Genomic DNA, 20,134 nt, shown 5'->3' on the forward strand with positions numbered 1-20,134 from the left:
TCAAAGGGTGAACACTGGCTGTGGAGTGAGGCAAGCAACTCAATTCCTGGCCTGTCACCGGGGTTCAGGCGCAGCAGACAGTGGACAAGGGGCGTGACTCTGTCCCGATAAAACTGAACAAAGGTGTTGGGCCAGAGCTGGTATGTGAGGTAGCTGACCCTGAAGGAGAAAGATTACTAAATCCATCTGACTGGAGTGAAGGCACCTGAGTTCTCCGGAGGTGCAGGCTGTAAACAGCTCAAATTCAAGATTTACAAAGGCCAGCAGGTAACGTTAGTAGGAGGAGAAGCGAGTAAGGAGTTCATACTAACATTTTCTGTTTTACACCCATGAACTCATTGCTGAGTTTTCCCACGTGACAAAAAAGCACCTGAGACAGAGAAGTTCTCCATCCCGTGTGGGTGGCGTGCCTGTGAGTGAGGCCAGGCGGGTGCCGCGGCGTCCAGGTACGCAGAGGTGTATGTCCAGACTAACGCGGGGGCCTGGTGACCAGCTGGCTCTGGCGGATGGGTAACAACCAGGGGGACACTTTCTCATGCAAACAGATGGGGAAAAAGGGAAAGCGAGCGGCTGTGATGTGGCGGCGGCATTGTGGAACTGAGAAATTTCACCTCCAAGATACTGGCAGGTCTCGATGCCAGAGCCCTGGCATCGGGGAGGCACTAAACGCGGAGGACACACACACAGCAGGGAAGACACGCGCTCACGCAGCGCTCACGCCGTCGGCACTGACTGCCCTCGCCGTGGGGGCAGGACGCGTGTAGCTCATCAGCCGGCATGGCTCCTTCTCGCCAGCCCAGGATCTTGTGAAGGGAGCCTAACCCCTCAGAACCCAGTGGTGGTCCTCTCACAGCCCCAAACCCTGTCTGGTTACTAGAGCCCAAGCAAGGTACAGAGAAGACTTCTGGAAACAAAGAACCAGGCTTTATTTTGTTGTCTTTTCTTTTAAATACAGGTCTGGTATTATAGACATCTGCAGTCTTGCATTCAGTAGGGCCAACCCACAAAAATTAAAGTAGAAACTCAGTGAGCGTGTACTCGCTCCAATCCCTGGGGCTGGCAGACTCCCACCCCCCAACAGACTCTGCACTGCCCACCCATGTCCCCTCCCTGCCAGGCGAGACGAGCAGAACACAGCCCACCCCAGGAGAAGCCCCGAGGGCCCTTCCATCAGCAGCAGGTGGGAGGAACAAGGTGCCGGGTTACCTGGGGGGCGCAGGGGCCGAGGAGATCCGAGGTGCGGGGCTGTGCGTGCGGCCCCGGAGCCAGGCGGTGCCCGCAGAGCTCTCCACCAGGCCAGACCAGTCCCCGAGGTCCGGCCGCGTCGGTCAGCACCCTTGAGACCAGCGAGGAGAGGCCCGTCCTCTGGCGGCGCTGAGGGTCCAGGGGAGCATGCTCGAGGACAGTGTCTTCTGAGAGGAGCTCCCGACAAAAAGGGTCCCTGAGTTGGTGCAGAGGCCAGCGCGGCAGCCCCACCGACTGTCCCAGGGCACGCGGCTGGCCCCATTGTCCTTGGGGGCTAGTCTGCCTCCAGAAACCTCACCAAGGGCCTCCACACCATTTACAGTGGAAAAGTAAACCAGAAATAAGGCATTAGACATTTGATTTTTTTTATTTCCATATGCAATGTAATGTTTAGGCACGCTGCTTGGGATGCTATTTCTAAAAAAATCGTTGGCCATTTTTCAGAATATCCTTTTGGTTTTAAATACTGGTCAGGAAAAACAAATGATGTAAAAATACGTGAATAATTTTCTATTACAGAAATGAAAAACTGATTTGCATCTAAAAGTGCAAGAGGTGAAGTAATTTAACCCTTTCACCAGACGATATGGCAATATACAATATATTGCTTCAGCTGTTTGAGAAGGCTGTGATGTATTTTTATATTGACATAGAAAATTATAAATTACATTGAATTAGTATCCATAATCACTATATATGTACACAAACCAGTTCTTAAAAAAAATACACTGGTTTAGAATTTACGAGTGAAAACCTCACAAGGTACAGTAAAACAATGAACATGCTGAGGTGCTGGACTCCGATTTCTAGTTTAAAAAGACTAGCCTGTAAAATGGACGCACTCTAATTTCTTTAGCAGCACGAGCATTTTTCCACTGACTTGCCTAATATGATTCAGGTATGTTAAATATGCAGATTGCTCTGAAATGTTCATTGGTGATGCTTGTTATTAACAAGGTAAATTTTGGTGAATGGGTTAAAAGGCAGATGAACAACCAAAACAAAACATAAAACAAAAAAAACCCAAACCACAAGCCATGTACACTCCAAATATTCTAGTGTTTCACCTGTAAGGATAAACAGTTCAAGCAAACAAGACTTTAACAGAACATATGGCTTTACAATAACACAATTTATCAACTAAGTTGTAGCAATAAATACTTAATCTCTACCAATAGACTTACATTTTTTGATCCGTTTTTAAACAATACAGAAAACAGTTACCAATTAAAAACTGGTTATAAAAAGAACACCAAATATTTCTTATTCAAAATCACTTTTGTAAGTTAGAACAACCAAAATAACACTTAGAGGGCATTTCAATCCTACAACTCCTTGTCAACCTGGAAGAAAAATGAATTCAGAATTTTGTACAAGGTGAAAAATGTATGAAAACTGCCTAATACTTTGGTCACACTAATAATTGTCAAATAGTTATGTTTCAAATACAATAGATCTGTGTATTCACTTTTATAAAACTATTCTTACAGCCATTTTAACTATAGTATTACTACTATTATTACATGGGTGGCAAGATCTTATTTCACAGGCTACCCATTATTTAGAACAATACAATATAAACATACGCAAAAATTCTTGGTATTTGTCAATGTGCAACATTTGTACACTTCTGGGTTTCTCTGTACAGCGTCTTAGACTAGGACAGAAAGCTTGCTGGTCCTGATCCCTTGCAGAGTGAGGGCGGCGGCTCGGCGGGCCCCCCACGCAGCCCGGAGCCCCGCCCGCACAGCGCCCGCAGCCCTCGGTCAGCAGCACGGGGCTCCTCATCATACGGGGCCATTGACCGCCGCGTCGCCCGGCACGTTCGGCTGCTCGGTCCTGCAGGGGGCGAGAGACTGCCTCAGGACTCCCAGAGAGACCCAACGGCGTGCCGCCCCCAGGAGGGGGTGGACGACGTTCATCTGAAGGCTGTTCATGGGCCCAGCACAAAGCCTGCACTCAGGAGTCACCCCATGACACGCTTCTTAAGTGAACGTGCCTAAAGCTCCAGAAACTTTAACTGCACAGTTCTAAGCTTCAGCTAGCTGGGGTCGACAAGGGCCACAGAGCAGCAGGTGCTGGGAGACCACCCCCAGCTCACTGCGGGAAGCACAGGGATGGAAGGGCCAAGGGTCTGCAGCCCCTGTTCCCTGAGCCTTCAGGAGCCATCTGATCACCCCTCCTTCAGCACAGCTTTTCATGTCCCATACACTGGCATTCACGTGAAATTTCACTTGGAAGAGTAGGATTCTGCGACTCAGAGAAGAGGTGGAGCGGGGGAGGAAACAGACTGTAAAAGGACCAACTTTGAGAACACAGGTGTGCCCTGTAACACGTGCTCCCATGAAGCTAAGGTCGGGGTAACACTGGTGTGTGTGTGTGTGTGTGTGTGTGTGTGTGTGTGTGTGTGTGTGTGTGATGATAGGGTACCCAGGACCTTCCTGCCAAACTGGTGTGTGTGTGTGTGTGTGTGTGTGTGTGTGTGTGTGATGATAGGGTACCCAGGACCTTCCTGCCAAACTGGTGTGTGTGTGTGTGTGTGTGTGTGTGTGTGTGTGTGTGTGTGTGTGTGTGATGATAGGGTACCCAGGACCTTCCTGCCAAACTGGTGTGTGTGTGTGTGTGTGTGTGATGATAGGGTACCCAGGACCTTCCTGCCAAACTGGTGTGTGTGTGTGTGTGTGTGTGTGTGTGTGTGTGTGTGTGTGTGATGATAGGGTACCCAGGACCTTCCTGCCAAACTGGTGTGTGTGTGTGTGTGTGTGTGTGTGTGTGTGTGTGTGTGTGTGTGTGTGTGTGTGTGTGATGATAGGGTACCCAGGACCTTCCTGCCAAACTGGTGTGTGTGTGTGTGTGTGTGTGTGTGTGTGTGTGTGTGTGTGTGTGTGTGTGATGATAGGGTACCCAGGACCTTCCTGCCAAACTGGTGTGTGTGTGTGTGTGTGTGTGTGTGTGTGTGTGTGTGTGTGTGTGTGATGATAGGGTACCCAGGACCTTCCTGCCAAACTGGTGTGTGTGTGTGTGTGTGTGTGTGTGTGTGTGTGTGTGTGTGTGTGTGATGATAGGGTACCCAGGACCTTCCTGCCAAACTGGTGTGTGTGTGTGTGTGTGTGTGTGTGTGTGTGTGTGTCTGTGTGTGTGTGTGTGTCTGTGTGTGTGTGTGTGTGTCTGTGTGTGATGATAGGGTACCCAGGACCTTCCTGCCAAAACCACAACTGGAGCATGTAAGACATTCTTCATGGTGCTTCCAAAATCTTACAAAGTAGACCCAGGAAAGGAGACAGCAATGACAGCAGGCAGCACAAGGACTCCCGACCCAGCGTCCGCTGCTTCAGCCCGTGCCAATCCCAACAGACCTCCGTGAGGTCAGCTCCACACACACGGCAGACTTGACCCACGCCTGACGCTGTCTTCCTTTCGCCACAGACACAGGGCCTGCCTTCACCACCCGCGAACTGTGTGATCTTCAGTAAACTTCTCAACCTCTCTCAGTTTATTTTTTCCCCCTGTAAAAGGGGGACAGTAAGTCCCCACAGAGATTAGTAGGTCTACAATGTATGCAAAATGCCTATTTTGCACACTAATGGCAGATAACACACACACTCGATCAACACTGAAAGATAACATTTTGTGGCAACAGACACCAACAGTGTACCTACAGCCTCGTATCTAGTAGATGGACCCCCAAGGGTAAGACTGCACATGAAGTCCCAAAGAGCTACCTCCATCTTCGGCACCACTTCACATACGCTGCTCTCGGAATGTGGCAGGCCGCATCAGCAGGCCTGCCTCTGTCCCTGTGGGCAGGCATCCGCCTCCCAGAGCGCCCCTTCCAGTCCTTCACCAGGCAGCACGCAGTCTTCATGCCCCCATGTTATCTGTGGGTCTATCACCAGGACCAAACCAGGGGCTGCTGCGCTCCAATGTGTGACGCCCCCTCCCTCTCCTCCTGCTGGCTCTCCCCACCTGCTCCTCCAGCACCGGAGGCCTGCAGGTTGGGAGATGTTTCCAGGCTCGGAGAAGAACATGCGGGTTTCCCCTGGGGCAGGCACCCCTGCACTCCAGAGAGCCCAGTAACTGCTCCCACAGGCCTGCACCACTCACATCAGAGAAAGCAGACCCGGGGGCCACGACTCCAGAGTAGGCAGGTTAGCTAGCTTGTAGGCTGGGCACAACATAAAGGAAATTTACAGGCAGACAGTACGGAGATGATGATAACTGATTAGAAGTCAGATCGACAGAGGACCTCTGGAAAAACAAAGGAAAAACCCCAGGCGAAAAAATGACTTACCTAGACCCTGAGCAGCACAGCTCTGGCTGGACCCCCAAAGCTAGAGGGTCCCTGGACTCTTTCTCCCAAATCCTCCACTAGAGCCAACAGGCACAAGTAGTTCTTATAACTGATTCAGTTTACACAAAGTCACTAATGACAAAAGCAAAGCCCTCATTCTAGCTGCAATTTCCACGAGGAAGAAAAGCCGGTCTGCTACGCGGTTTACAGACCTGTGGGCTGAGAGCACCCCGTTTGTGACCACTGGTTATACTGCCCCTAAAATGCCTGGATTTTGGGGGGTCAGGTGAGCAGAAAGCACTTCGCTGAAAAGGCTTCCTAAAGTTACTCTATTCCCCGTGGAAGGAATATACAATCAAAAAAGGATACATTTTTGATTATATATAGGATATATTCAATATATATTGGATATATTCAATCAAAGAGGTTCCCTCTGGGCAGGGTTGAGCAGAGGTCTGTGTGGTCCAAGGCAAGCTCTGCAGCAGCAGGAGGCTGTCCTGGCTTGTGAGGCCTACGGTGGCCCTCGGGGACGGGTGGGGGCTGGGGCTTGGCCTGTCCCTCCAGACCACCGGCTCAGGCAACTAGAGAGAAAGTGTTATACTGCAAATCCCTTGACTCTGCAGGTAGGAGCTTCACACTTCATCTGGACAAGATACATATTTTGCAAAAATAAAACCAGAGAGGGACTCCCATCAGAGTTGAGAACCCTGAGCTTACACACAGGGAGCTGCACCCTGGGAAGCCACCTGAGTGTCACGTGGCCACATCCGCACCAGTGGGCACAGGAGCCGCTTGTCTTGGTAACTGGGGGACTGCAGTAAAGAGGCAACCCAATCCTGGAGGGGCTGAGGATCAGCCCCAACTTGGGGCCCCTTCAAGAAAAACAGGAGGGGGCATGCCAGCACGAGAGACCCTTCCATCCCAACAACTTCTCAGAGAACCAGTGGCACTACCTCCAAGAAGCAGTTTTCAGCTTCTGGGCTAGGAGGCGAACTGTGACGTGTAAGTTCTCAGCTCAGTCATCTGGCTGCCATCCAGAGCTGAGGGACACTGCCATGCTAAGCAGTCACTGATCCCCTGAGGACAACTATGATGACCCCTCGCCCCCAGGCCCGCGCCCCTCTTGGCTCCCAGGAGACAGAGCGGGGCACGGCTGAGGCCAGCTGGCAGGAAGCAAGCACTCACCTCTGCTCTGGGCTGCTGCTGGGGGGCCGGGTGGCCACAGACTTGCCCTCCGCCGTCTCAGGGCTCTCCTCCACGTCTTTACAAGCAGCATCTTGAGAGGTAGACAGTTTTCCTTCCTCACTGCATAAAGAGGACGACAGGCAGTGTGAGAGGCCGAGGCGGCACCAGCGGGCAGAGGATGAGGACGCATGCGATGGCTCTGAAGTCATGGTGTCCATGGAGCCAAGCCCGGGGCTGAGCATGCTTGGGGAGGGGGCGCAGGGGTACGGACACGCCGGGGAGGCCACGGAAGGGGAGGACCACACACGTGGGAGCCGAGAGAGGGACGATGTGATGCAGTTGGTGTCTGGTAAAGAACGGCCCTGCGGCACTGTACATACCGGTAGGATCTCAACACTCTGAGGCCAAGGGTGCAAAACAGAAAAAGAAATGGACAAGACTTTCAGAATACTCCTAAAATGAGGTATTTGGGGGAATACTATGTCCACGACTGCACATAAGCAAAACTGCAGGCTCGGAGAAGGTGTCAAATGAACCTGTTTGAAGGAATGAGTCTTCAGTTAAAGGTTTTGCACCCAGGGCCAAGCACCCCATCGGCTTGCTGGCTGAGGTCCCGGAAGCAGGAGGCCATGCAGCTGAGCCAGGACCAGCTTCTCGAGCTGTCTCTGACAAGGCCTGAGAAGGACAAACCATGGCGGGAGAGAGCAGGAACAGTGGCCAGGACCGGGGCAAACCGAGCCTTAAGGGGTCAGAGGGCTTGGGGAAATGAAACGCCAAAGGATGGTTTCCCCCCAGATGCTCCTGGCTCTCCACTCTCTGTGGACTGGAAACTCAAAGACTCTGGCCTGTTCTGTCCGATTTCCCGTTTTTGTGACACAATTCAAGGCACCGCTGGCCAGAGCCTGAGCGCAGCTGCAGGTCCCACTATCCTTAATGCTGGGTCCTAGCTTCCACCTGCTTGTGAGAAACCTCATTTTAGGATGACTTCTGAGTGGTTTTCAGATGGCTCGGGGCAATACATTTATGGGAAGGGACCCGAAGTCTAGCCCATTCCTCCTCCTAATTCATCCCTACTCTCCACTCCCTGCCCAACGCAGCTATGCTGATGTATTCCATGCCTGTTACCTTCATTGTTGTAAAACGTACAGTCATTTTACCCATGTGGATTCTGAGACCAATGAATGGCCATGAATTGCACCCTCCCTGCACTCAGGACTGTCCTAGCATAGCTGGGAGCTCCGTCCACCCTGCTGACTGGGGCACAGCACCCCGAGGCGCCCACCTCCCGTTCCAGAGCACACCTCACAGAGACCAGAGCCTCCATGCACAAAGCTGCAACGGCCGCCACTGCCTGCCTCCGCCCCAGGGGACCCCCTCGGGCACCTCTCAGGGCTTCACACCCAAGACTGGAAAACGCTGGTCATCTTTCCAACTACAAGGAAGCCCCTACTGCCCCCGAGAATGACTGCCCCGGTCAGCATCCACCATGAGCAGGGCCTTGGGGCTCCTGCGGCCCCACACCCACCAACACTCACGTTCCCCATCGTTCCCACTCCTGCTGGTCTAATAAGATGTGTCTGAGTTCTCAGAATCTCTTCTGAGTTTTTCTTCTTTTTGCCACTTCGGGTTTCCTTGTGTATAAACTGCCTGTTGATATTTTTTGCCATTTTCTGATCTGGGTTTACATTCTTTTCCTTACTGGCTTGAATATTAAATGCTAATTTCTGACTGATTTAGAACTGTAAACTTCTCCCCCTTAATTTGCCATCTGCCTCTTAATTTTGTTTACAGTAATTTATCAACCAGAAATTCTTCACTTTGATGTAACCCAATCCTATTCTTTGCATGAGGTTTATGCTTTTAAAGGCAGTTTGTTTTGTTTCGAAAAAGAAGCCACTTTCTGCCCTCAGGTCAGAACATTGTGTTTGCTTCTAACCACTGTGAGACTCTGGCCACACCACTTAATTCCAGCACCGCGTTTTCCCGTCTGGAAAGTGGGATGATAACCATGGCGCTTTCAGTTTTAATCATATACAACTAATTTTTTTTCCAAATGCGCCATCAAAAATGTCAAATGACTTCTTCATTCTATTAATATGCACTGAATTACACAGATTTTCTGATGTTGAATCACCTTTACAGTTCAGGGATTAACTGATCATTATGAATTATTTTTGGTATACTTTAAGGATGTTGAACCATCTTTACAGTTCAGGGATAAACTGGTCATTATGAGTATTTTTAGTATACTGTTAGGTTCAGTTAGCAAATATTTTACATAGGATTTTTGCATTTAGTTTGCCTGTAAGTGACATAAGCTGATCATTTTCTGTAATTATCTTCATCTGGTTCTGGAATTAGGCTTTCACTGCTTCATAAAAAGATCCAGGCAGTTTTGGCACTTTTTTGATTTTCTGTAACAACTTAGAAATTAATAGATTAACATGTAACATGCATGAAACAGCACTGAATCGTCACCATCACTGACATAAGCCTGACCCATTAGTCAGTCTGCTACTTTTTCCCTTTGCAAATAATGCCTTGTTTGTATCCTCTGCCAAATTTAAAAAGTTATTTATTGTCTCTTCCTTTGATGTTAGGTTCTTTCTATATCTTGTGTATTTCTTTGCTAGCTATGTTTCATTTTACTGTGTCTTTTAGAAGGCTAGAACTCTTGTCTTTCATACCTATATGAGAACAGAGGTTTAGCTTGTCCTCTCACATGGGTATTTACAATGCATCAGTCCTCTCTCTTCACTAACTCAGGTCACCTGACCACGTCAGTGTGCGGGTCTGCCTGTACAGCTCTGCGCATCATCTCAGTAACGGGGAGCCCTGACAGCCACCACAGTGAGGCCCCTCACTCTCCTCTTTGCAGTGATCCTGCTCTTCACGGCTCTCCTCAGCCGTCTCTGTGAAGATTACAATCAGTGCCTCCCTTTCATAAAAAACTCCATTGGGATTCTGAGAAGTCCATTGAGAAGCAATGCCAAAGTTAGCAAACGTGCTGTGTGAAGTCACTTCAGTCGTGTCTGACTCTTGGCGACCCTATGGACTGTGGCCCACTAGGCTCCTCTGTCCTTGAGATTCTCCAGGCAAGAACTGGAGTGGGTTGCCATGCCCTCCTCCAGGGGGCCTTCTTGACCCAGGGATCGAACCCATACCTCTTATGTCTCCTGCACTGGCAGGCAGGTTCTTTACCACTAGTGCCACCTGGGAAGCCCTTTTGGCAAACATAGTAATTAGCAAACTATAAAAGGTCTTAATAACCTGGATAACCATGATGGTGTGGTCACTCACCTCAAGCCAGACATCCTGGAGTATGAAGCCAACTAGGCCTTAGGAAACATTTCTACGAACAAAGCTGGTGGAGGTGATGGAATTCCAACTAAGCTGTTTCAAAGTCTAAAAGATGATGCTGTGAAAGTGTTGCATTCAATACGCCAGCAAATTTGGAAAACTCAGCAGTGGCCACAGGACTGGAAAAGGTCAGTTTTCACTTTCATTCCACCCCAAAGAAGGCAATGCCAAAGAATGTTTAAACTACAGTACAACTGCACTCGTTTCACATGCTCGCAAGGTAATCAGTACATGAACTGAGAACTTCCAGATGTATAGAATGGACTTAGAAAAGGCAGAGGAACCAGAGATCAAATTGTCAGCATTCACTGGATCACAGAGAAAGCAAGGGAATTCCAGAAAAACATCTACTTCTGCTTCATTGACTATGCTAAAGCCTTTGACTGTATGGATCACTACAAGCTGTGGAAAATTCTTAAAGACATGGGAATACCAGATGACCTTACCTGTCTCCTAAGAAACCTGTATGTGGGTCAAGAAGCAACAGTTAGAACTGGACATGGAACAACAGACTGGTTCCAAACTGGGAAAGGAGTATGTCAAGTCTATACACTGTTACCCTGTTTACTTAACTTCCATTCAGAGTACATCAAGTGAAATGCCAGGCTGGATAAATCACAAGCTGGAAGCAAGACTGCCGGGAGAAATAGAAACAACCTCAGATATGCAGATGATACCACCCTAACGGCAGAAAACAGAGAGGAACTAAAGAGCCTCTCGATGAGGGTGAAACAGGAGTGAAAAAGCTTGCTTAAAACTCAACATTCAAAAAACTAAGATCACAGTATCCAGTCCCATCACTTTATGGTAAATAGAAGGGCAAAGAGTGGAAACAGTGACAAATTTTATTTTCCTGGGCCCCAAAATCACTGCAGATGGTGGCTGTAGCCATGAAATTAAAAGACGTTTGCTCCTTGGAAGGAAAGCTATGACAAACCTAGACAGTGTATTAAAAAGCAGAGACATCACTTTACCGGCAATGGTCCATATAGTCGAAGCGATGGTTTTACCAGTAGTCGTGTACAGATAAGAGAGTTGGACCATAATGAAGGCTGAGCACCAAGGAATTAATGCTTTTGAACTGTAGTGCTGGAGAAGACTCTTGAGAGGCCCTTAAACTGCAGGGTGATCAAACTGGTCAATCCTAAAGGAAATCAACCCTTCACTGGAAGGACTGATGCTGAAGCTCTAATACTTTGGCCAGGAAAAGCCATTGATGCTGGGAAAGACTGAGGGCAGGAAGAGAAAGGGGCAACAGAGGATGAGATGACTGGATAGCATCATCAACTTAATAGACAGGAGTGAGCAAACTGTAGGAAATTTTAGTGAAGAACAGAGAAGCCTGGTGCACTGCAGTCCCTGGGGTCGCAAAGTCTGACATGATTTAGCGACTAAGCAACAAGGAAACATGGTATTGATATCTCTCCCTACATATTTAGGTCTTCTGGTCTCAGTTACAGACAAGGTTTAACTTTTCATTTAAAGGGGGAAGGGGCACGTCTAAGACATCTTGTGCTAGCTTCTAAGATGCAATCAATTGGTGGGTGTATTTAGTAAATTTGCTAAACTTTCCTAGCAATTCTAACGTTTACTTACAGATTCCACTGGAATTTTTTATATACAAAGTCATAACCTACAAATAACCTACAGTTCACGGGGTCACAAAGAGTCAGACATGACTGAGTTAACTGAACTAAACCTACAAATAAACAATAACCATTCTACTTCTTTTGAATTTGTATGCCTTTTACTTTTATTTTATGCTGCATATGCTAAGCATATGCACACTGCTGGGTCTGCACAGAGAAGCACACTGCTGATGAGAAGCAGTAACTGCAGGGCTCACTGTCTTGTCTTTGAAAATGAGTATTTCTTCAAAATAATGTTTCACTGTTAAGAATAGAGTCTGCTGTAGATTTTCAGTGGATACTTTTATCAGTAGCTACTTCTTATTCCTAGCTTGCTAAACAGTCACAAATAGCTTTAATTTTTATCAAATGTTTTTTTTTACCTACTCAAAGTCCAAAAGGTTTCCAACCTTTTATCAGTGAATTACCATCAGTAATCTTTAAAATGCTATAATATTCTTACATTCATGAGATATATCCTTGGTCATGAGTTAAAACACACCACTGGATTTGGTTTGCTAGCTTGTAACTTTAAAGTATTCTATATATAGACCCACACATGAAATCAGCCTACAATAGTTTCTTCTTTCATGCTTTGTTTTATGTTGGCTTCACAAGTTGGGAAGCATTATTCTTGTGATATGAAAGGGTCTGTGTAAGATGGAGACCAGAGCTCTAAGCACTGATTTAGCTGCAGTCTGTGGGTTTTGGTCGAACTTTTTTCACTACTTTTTCAGTTTTGCTTTTAATTTGCATTATGATTCCTTTTTTGACCCATTAAGTTTACAAGTGAGAGTAATTTCCAAATATATTTTTGTAAGCTATCGTTTTGTCACTGAATTCTGCTGGTTGCATTGTGTCTGGAGGAAATGATCTTATACAGATCAAACTTATGGTTTAGATGGCCCCACCTTTGTTGCCTGTATCCAATGCAATTCCTGTTTCTAGAGGTATGTCAGTTTTTTAAACTCATGTATTTTGAATCCATCAGTCTTCTCAACTTTTAGTCTTCAAAATACTATTAAAAGGGGAAGGGCACAGACACCGGGGGACCCAAACTCCATCTCTTTGTTAAAATTTAATAAATTTAATGGAAATATTAGAACGATGTCAAGCTAATGTCTGAACCCACAGTGGAACCAAATTAAGGATGTTCATATTTGTGGCTTCTCCTCCACCACCCTCCCGACAACCTGAAGCTGCCAGTATGACCGAGCCTGGTTACCTTTTGAAGACCGCAGTTTCTGTCTTGGCATCTACCGTGAGGCTGAGAGTTTCCTTCATGCCGCCATTCATCACTGTCTCAGTTACCTTGTCTGTACTTTCCGCATCCTCCTCGCCATCGGAGCTGGCTTCCATGGCCACACTGCCCGGCGCTGAAAAGAACACATGGCTGATGGTCACGTGTGCCCACATCGACTGGGACCTCCGCCCCTCTGTGCAGACCCATTCACCCAGCGTCACCTCAGCTGCTTGGAGACAGAGAGACATGAGATGATCTGCCCGCTGTTGCTTCTTAATGACGCCCATGAGAGAGAAGCTGCATGGGGTCCCTGCAGCCCAGGACCAGCTAGACCCCCAGTCTCTCCCACTACCTGCATACCCAACTTCCCTCAGACGACTGCCCTGCCCCTCCCTCCTCCAGCTCCCAGCACAGGGCAGAGTAGGCGGCCGTACGCTCTGCAGCCACAACCCAGCATTCAGCCGGCAATGTTCTCATTCACCCTGCTCCTCTTGCTTGTCCACACTCGGGTCCTATTTTTTCCTGTTAAATTACCTTTTTGTGGTTCTCTCTGGATCATTTTTTTGTCCTATGAGAGGAAGTCAGGTGGTAAACTGGTGATGAGCATCTGAATTCATATTTGGCCTCAGAGACCAGGTCAAAGCACCCCATCTGGGCCCGAGTTTTCTTATGAACGAAACAGGAGGCGTTTGAACCCCCTTATAGAACTGCTCAGGGATAAATTAGGTCATCTATATAGAATGTTTTAGAAGAATGACTTAGTAAGTGGCAAAACACTTATTTCTGGATTTATTTATTTCCCTTGCCCCTTGGTTCTTGTACCCTACACATGTACCATCATTTTCTGAGAACTAACTTTTTGTCTTCTCCATGAACTACCAATCCCTCCTCGCCCCTTCACCAACCTCCCACAGCCCTCATCATCAGGTTGGAAACAGTTCAGGGCCCATGCAAGTCACACCTGCCCATTCTGAGTAAGACAGCCACTGGACATTCTCAATCATTTCACCTGTTCATAAAGATGCAAAGAAATAAACAACTACACAGCCTGAAATGCAGCCAGACAGCACACTCCAAGGAATAAAAGCACCAGGTGCAGCCAAGCCTGGAGCACCCATGACAAGACAAGTGCTGGTCTCACTCCCCCTGGGTGTTGCAGGCTAAGACATCATCCTTTCTGGGCCTGTTTCCTTTCCTGTCCTGTCCTGAGGGGGCTGAATGGCAACTTAGATACCTTACTCATTCTAGGATCAGCATGCTGTGGTTCTGGAATAAACACACAACTGCTTTTCACCCAAAGCCCTGAGGATATCAGACCCACATTTTCCTGGGTCCTTTGAACCCTTGAACTTTTTTTAGAAAGCTGCTTTGCAGACAAAGACAACTTTCCAGATCTAGGGAACTCAGCGTCACATTCCAGAGCGAACACCCGCCAGGAAAGCAGTCTGCAGGTCCTGGACCAAACACCTGCTGGGAGGCAGTCCGCCTGCCCCGGACCAAACACCCACTGGGAGGGCAGTCCGCCACCCAGACCAGACACCCGCTGGGAGGCAGTCCGCCTGCCCTGGACGAAACACCTGCTGGGAGGGCAGTCCGCCACCCAGACCAGACACCCGCTGGGAGGCAGTCCGCCTGCCCCGGACCAAACACCCACTGGGAGGGCAGTCCGCCGCCCAGACCAGACACCCGCCAGGAGCAGTCCGCCGCCCAGACCCACCTTCCGGCTGCACAGCCAGCGCAGCCACACTGGGCGTCAGTGGGTCCATCGGCTCGGTGCTGGTTTCCATCTCCACTGGGGAGTTACTCCGTAAAGAATCTTTCGTACTTTTAGAAAAGAGAAAATTCAGAGGTGAGCGGTGGGAGATGGCCCTTGGGATCATCATTCACAGAAAACCTTTGAACACTAGTTCCAAATCCACTGTGGAGACACAGCTGGTTAGACTCCAAGAAACACAAACGTGAGTGTGGACAGCAGAGTGGAGTGGCGGATGAGCGGGGTGGGAGATGTTCTGCTGGGTCAGCAGGGCAGAGAGTCTCAAGATGCCCCCAGCCCCTCATGCTCACACAACCATCAGGCTCCCGAGGCTGGGACAGTAGTGCATACACTGTACACTAACAATTGTATCTACAGTTCCATTTTAACAAAAATCCTATCACCTCTAGGCAAACCACCCAGAGGGCGTGGCCCTATTGATGATGTTTAATGAGACAACACAGCCCGCGCACAAGGGCTTGTAGAGGGAGGCAGCTGCTTCAACAGCATTCTCAAGTAACCAGAAGAGTGGAAACCTGGCTGCCCTGCGCTGGAGGAGAGCCAGCATCTTGTTGTATTTTGGAGACATTTTCCATAAATCTCACTTCACCTCTGAATAATGGCTCACTGCTATCATCAGAGTTGCTATAAAGCACTGTGGGTTTTAGTCTCCTCTCTGATTTGTCTACAATGGTAACTGCTAGCTAACATCAGGTTGTCTTCTAAGCTTTGCCATTACAGTGACTATTTAAAAACATGTCTTGTTAGAACAGGGAAAAAAAGTCTTTCAAGTCGGGGGATAGAAATCTCCACTCCATTTTTTCAGGAGACAAAATGAAACAACAGTAAGCAAATCAAAATAAGTGTAAGGACACGTGAAATCCATGGTTAATACTCAAATGCTGACAATATTATTCAGGAAAACTACAAAATGATCAGTTGCTGTTGCTGAGAATAATGCAACCCCTAAATTTACAGCACTAGATTAGCTCCAAGCGGAATATACGCTGACAGAATATATATATATATATATATATATATATATATATATATATATATATATACGGAATATAATGTTGACATTATCTATTAAATGCAAGGTACACGCTGCATTTCCAGATGCACCCCTCGGGAACGCCCTGGCTCCACCTCGTCTGAAGCCTGTCCTGGCTCCACCGTTAGCGCTCTGTTCCCTGCCTCCCTGGGCCATCTCCTCAGCCCACTTTATCATCCACTCCTCCTCCCAGTTCACCCTGGAGGAAAGGAGGGAAGAAGGGGGTGGTTTTTCCTTGTAACTCAGAGCTGTGTCTACATCCGCACCCGCCCCCCGACTTTTCAATCTTGTTTAAGGCACTGTATTCAACTGGGAACACGCTTCACGCCCGGTTCTCAGGTGGGAAGGCTTGGAGAGCCGCGCATGCGCTCACCTCAGGGAAGACGTGAACTCTGAGAAAGAAGCCCAGCCTGTTTCCTTCGTCGGCATAGGCTCCTCTGTGCTCCAGACGTCAGACCCCACGGAGTCTAAGGGAGCACCATGCGTCGTCTCCATGGGGACATCAAAGTTGGCTGACCAGTTGGGTGCTAAAAAGAGGGGAGGAATTCCACTTTGAGAATGCTTCAGTAGTTTAATGTAACACAAGTATTTTTCAAAAACAGATGTGTAGTGGTGAGTAAAACAAAAGACTGCAGGTGTTGGGCAAAGGGTATTCTAACACACCAGTGGTGGAAGTGGATAAAGTACGACCACGTGGAGGGCCATACGATAACGTCTACTATAAAACTGTGTTTCCTTTGATCCCTTAGTAACTCCCCTTTCTGTGAATTTTTTTTCCAACAGCGATTATCACACAAGAATACAAAGTCACACATAAAACAATACACTGATGTTAATTTCTTGATTTTGACAAATATACCAAAGTTACATGAATACTAGGAGGAAGATGGGTGAAGGGTATACAGTCACTTCCTGACAATCTCTGCACCTTTTCTGCAAATCCAAACTTAGTATAAAATAAATACTTTTTTAAAAGCATGTTAGTACTCAGTCACAGTAACCTGGGGACAACCTCAAGGCTTCCCGCCCCATCCCCCTCCACACTCTCACAGCCACCCTGCAGTCTAGACCTGAGCACACAGCAGCGGGCTTCCTGTGACACCATGAGGAATACAGACTTAGTCTCTGCCCACCCCACCGCCATCTCTGAAGTGACAAAGGTTTTCTGTATCTTATGAGAAGAGACTGGGAGCTCCTGGAGACCCTCAGGATGGGGACTGGGGCAACCAAGTGTTTAGAGGGTTTGAACTTTTGGCCCTTCCCCACCACCCCTCTGTCAACCTTCTAGAAGGGTAAGGGGCTAGAGGTCAAGTTAATCACTAATAACCAAAGATTTCACCAATCATGCCCCCTCAGCAAGGTCCCCAGGAACACCCAAGCTGCAGGGCTTCAGGGCTTCTGGGTTGGAGAGACTCCCCTGAGGACCCAAGCTCCTGCCCATGGGACCCTGAGGACCCATCCTGTTCATTTGCAGCCTTTAATATATCCTTTATAATCAACTGGTAATGGTAGGTAAAGGGTTTTTCTGAATTCTGTGAGCAGATCTACCAAATAATCAAACCCAAAGAGGTCACGGGAACTCCCAGTTTACAGCCAGCTGGTCAGAAGTACCGGCGAGGGTGGGGACGGGCGGCTGGCTTGCGGGGTGAGTGAGCCCTAACCTGCGGGCCTGACTCGGACAGTCAGTGCCTCGGCTGAGCTGTGTGGGAGACTCACACATTTGGTGTCAGGAGTGAAGTTCTGAGAGCAGAGAGGAGCTCTGTTCCCATTGGCTTTCTAGGTCCTGCAGGCACAGGAGCGTACTCAGAGACAGGGGTGGCGGGACCGCGGGGCGCTGCACCCTGTCTGTGCTGCGGTTTGGGTGCTGCCGGTCTCTGTCTGTTTAAATGCCGCCCCCCAGGGTGTGTCCCTTCAGACGAAATCAGGTCTGCTTGCTCTCAGCACACACTGTACTGTTCCTTCACAGTACCCATGCTGAATGCCCAAATCCTTGCTGCGGACGAGCTGGCAGTGGGGACCACCGCTCTTTATCAGGGATGCTTTCTATCACAATTTGGAGGCTCCAGGCTGTAAGGAAGGAATACTAGGCTACGGGATCCGAGAGCTACTTGGGGATGCTCCTCAAGACAAACGACCAAGAAGGACCTGTGTATCACAGAAGTGCTCCCACTTACAGACAGACCTTCCTGGGACTCCGGACAACTTACTCAGCTCCCCCTGCGCTGGGTTTCCTCATTCGTTCACCTCAGATAAAACCATCTACTTAGTCCTGAGGGTTAAATGAGGGCCTCGTCTAGCAGGTACTGAAGGAGGGCTGTTTCTGAGCTTCCTACCCTCTGATTTGTGTACCCACGCGGCAGGGCTCCGTGGGCTCTAAGAAGGAATAGGACCTTAACGTCTGAAAACCTCACCTGCAACCTCAGAAAGTCAAGAAAGTCAAAGTGTTAGTCGCTCAGTCATGTCTGACTCTCCGCAACCCCGCAGACTGTAACCCACCAAGCTCCTCTGTCCATGGGATTTCCAGGCAAGAATACTGGAACTTCTTGCCATTTCCTTCTCCAGGGGATCTTCCCGACCCAGGAATCGAACCCTGGTCTCCTGAATTGCAGGCAGATTCTTTACCATCCGAGCCTCCAGGGAAGGTGACAGGTATTTCTGCCTGCCCACCATATGCAAAGTTCTGGACTCGCTCCATCCAAATAAACTAGGCTACACAGAAATGACTATTGTTAGTCATTTCCTATTATTATCATCCCAGGATAGTCTTTCCCAGACTAGCTCCCTAGAATTACCCTAACATTAGAAACTCTTCTCAACAGTCAAGAAAACCTCTGGAAAAAGCCACAGAGATTGGGTGGACGGCGGAAGCTCTCAAGTCAGAGGCTGAGGCAGCTCAGAGTCCTGGAGAGGAGCACTCCCCACCCCTGGTCCCACCTCAACCCCAGCTGATCTGCCAGTGCAAAGAAAGCTTTCCCCAGCAGCAAGGTCAGGAGGGCTGAGACCTGTGAGTAAACATCACACCCCCGCCCCTCATCTCTCCCTGTCCCCACACCCAGCTCCAGAGAACCATGACAGTGGGAGTGAGTCACACCAAGTGTATGGTCTCTCTGCAAATCACCTGTCACCCACTCAGCAATCTCACAGATCCACAGACTCCAAAATATCCTTCAGCCTTAAGAAAGAGTAATAAAATCCTGCTACACACTTGAACATGGATGAACCTGGAGGGCACCATGCTAAGGGAAGTAAACCAGTCACAAAAAACCAAAATACTCCATGATTTCACTTAGGATGAGGTCCCTAGAAGAGTCAAATTCAGAGACAGAAGGTAGAACGGTGGTCGTCAGGGGCTGGGGAAAGGGGAACGGCGAGTGCTGTTTATGGGTATAGCTTCAGCTTTGCAAGGTGAGAAAGTTCTAGAGGCTCCACTGCACAGCAGTATGAACCCACAACACTACTGAGCCACACACACACACACGCGCAAGCCCCAAGCGCGGGGCCCGCGGCCTCTCCTCGCCCCCCTGCCGCCCGCCCCGCTCCTGATGAGCCCCCGTCACTTCTCACGTGTCACAGTGGTCTTCCCGTCCCCGAGCACACTTTCTAATTCAGCTTTCACACTGCTACCAAGAGCAATCATATCAAAACAGATCAAATAACGGGATTCTTAGTAAAATCCTCAGGAGGAGGATTACAACCTCCAAAATTAAATTCTCCTTCTGGCCTCTGGCCTCATCTCCACCATCCCACCCTTTTCCTGAGCTACATTCACCAGCGGTGGGTCTCTGCGCCTTCCTAGGAGCTGTTTTCCTGCAAGCGGACTCATCCCTAGTTGTCCTCATGACACACCCCGTCCTCTGGGAGGGCTCTGCAGAGGCCTGGGGGAGCGGGGCCCCCGTCCTCCCCACACTGGACTGCATGTCTCTCCATCTGCTCAGAAACTCCGAGGCCCTGGAGGCCGTGCCTGAGCCCCAGCCCCTGGCACACAGCAGGAATGTGACACAGGCCGGCTGGTGTGAACGGCATCACGCCCTCCTAAAGGTGGGGAGCCGGGAAGGATAGAGAGGACAGAGGACGTGGACCGCACAGGGTCTGCTGGATGCCTGCCGAGTTCCGAGGTCACGAAGAGTTGAACTTGACCCCAGAGCGGGATTTCGGCCTCTAGAACCGAGGCATAAAAACCCTCCCAGGCAACAGGAAGCACTGTTGGCCTGGAGGAAAGCCCCGATATCAACCTACATGGCTACTTTATGTGAAAATTTGTCTGAACTTTTAGAAGTTAACAGTATTTTTAAAAGGCCAGTCAACGTAAGTCTTCTTACGTAAAACATATATAAGCATTTAGCTGGGCAACTTTTAGGATTACAGGATTCATAAA

At 48.8% G+C, this 20,134-nt stretch overlaps 1 protein-coding gene across 11 annotated transcripts in view; it reads right to left on the reverse strand.

Moving 5' to 3' along the window:
• Positions 1-902: 902 nt before the first annotated feature.
• PPP6R3 (protein phosphatase 6 regulatory subunit 3) overlaps positions 903-20,134 on the reverse strand; it is a 123,243-nt gene continuing 104,011 nt past the window's right edge. For 10 of the 11 annotated variants that reach the window (XM_061161922.1, XM_061161983.1, XM_061161973.1 and 7 more), the window contains 5 exons: positions 16,133-16,286; positions 14,670-14,776; positions 12,935-13,085; positions 6,722-6,841; positions 903-3,084 (listed from right to left, as the gene is read on the reverse strand). In XM_061161922.1, coding sequence (XP_061017905.1) covers positions 3,033-3,084; positions 6,722-6,841; positions 12,935-13,085; positions 14,670-14,776; positions 16,133-16,286 — 584 coding nt within the window. In that variant the 3' untranslated portion in view covers positions 903-3,032. Of the gene's footprint in view, positions 3,085-4,409; positions 4,752-6,721; positions 6,842-12,934; positions 13,086-14,669; positions 14,777-16,132; positions 16,287-20,134 lie in introns of those variants that run through there. The other variant, XM_061161957.1, reaches the window with a different exon arrangement.

Source organism: Dama dama, chromosome 2 (genome assembly GCF_033118175.1).
Source record: "Dama dama isolate Ldn47 chromosome 2, ASM3311817v1, whole genome shotgun sequence".
Classification (NCBI taxonomy): Eukaryota; Metazoa; Chordata; class Mammalia; order Artiodactyla; family Cervidae; genus Dama; species Dama dama.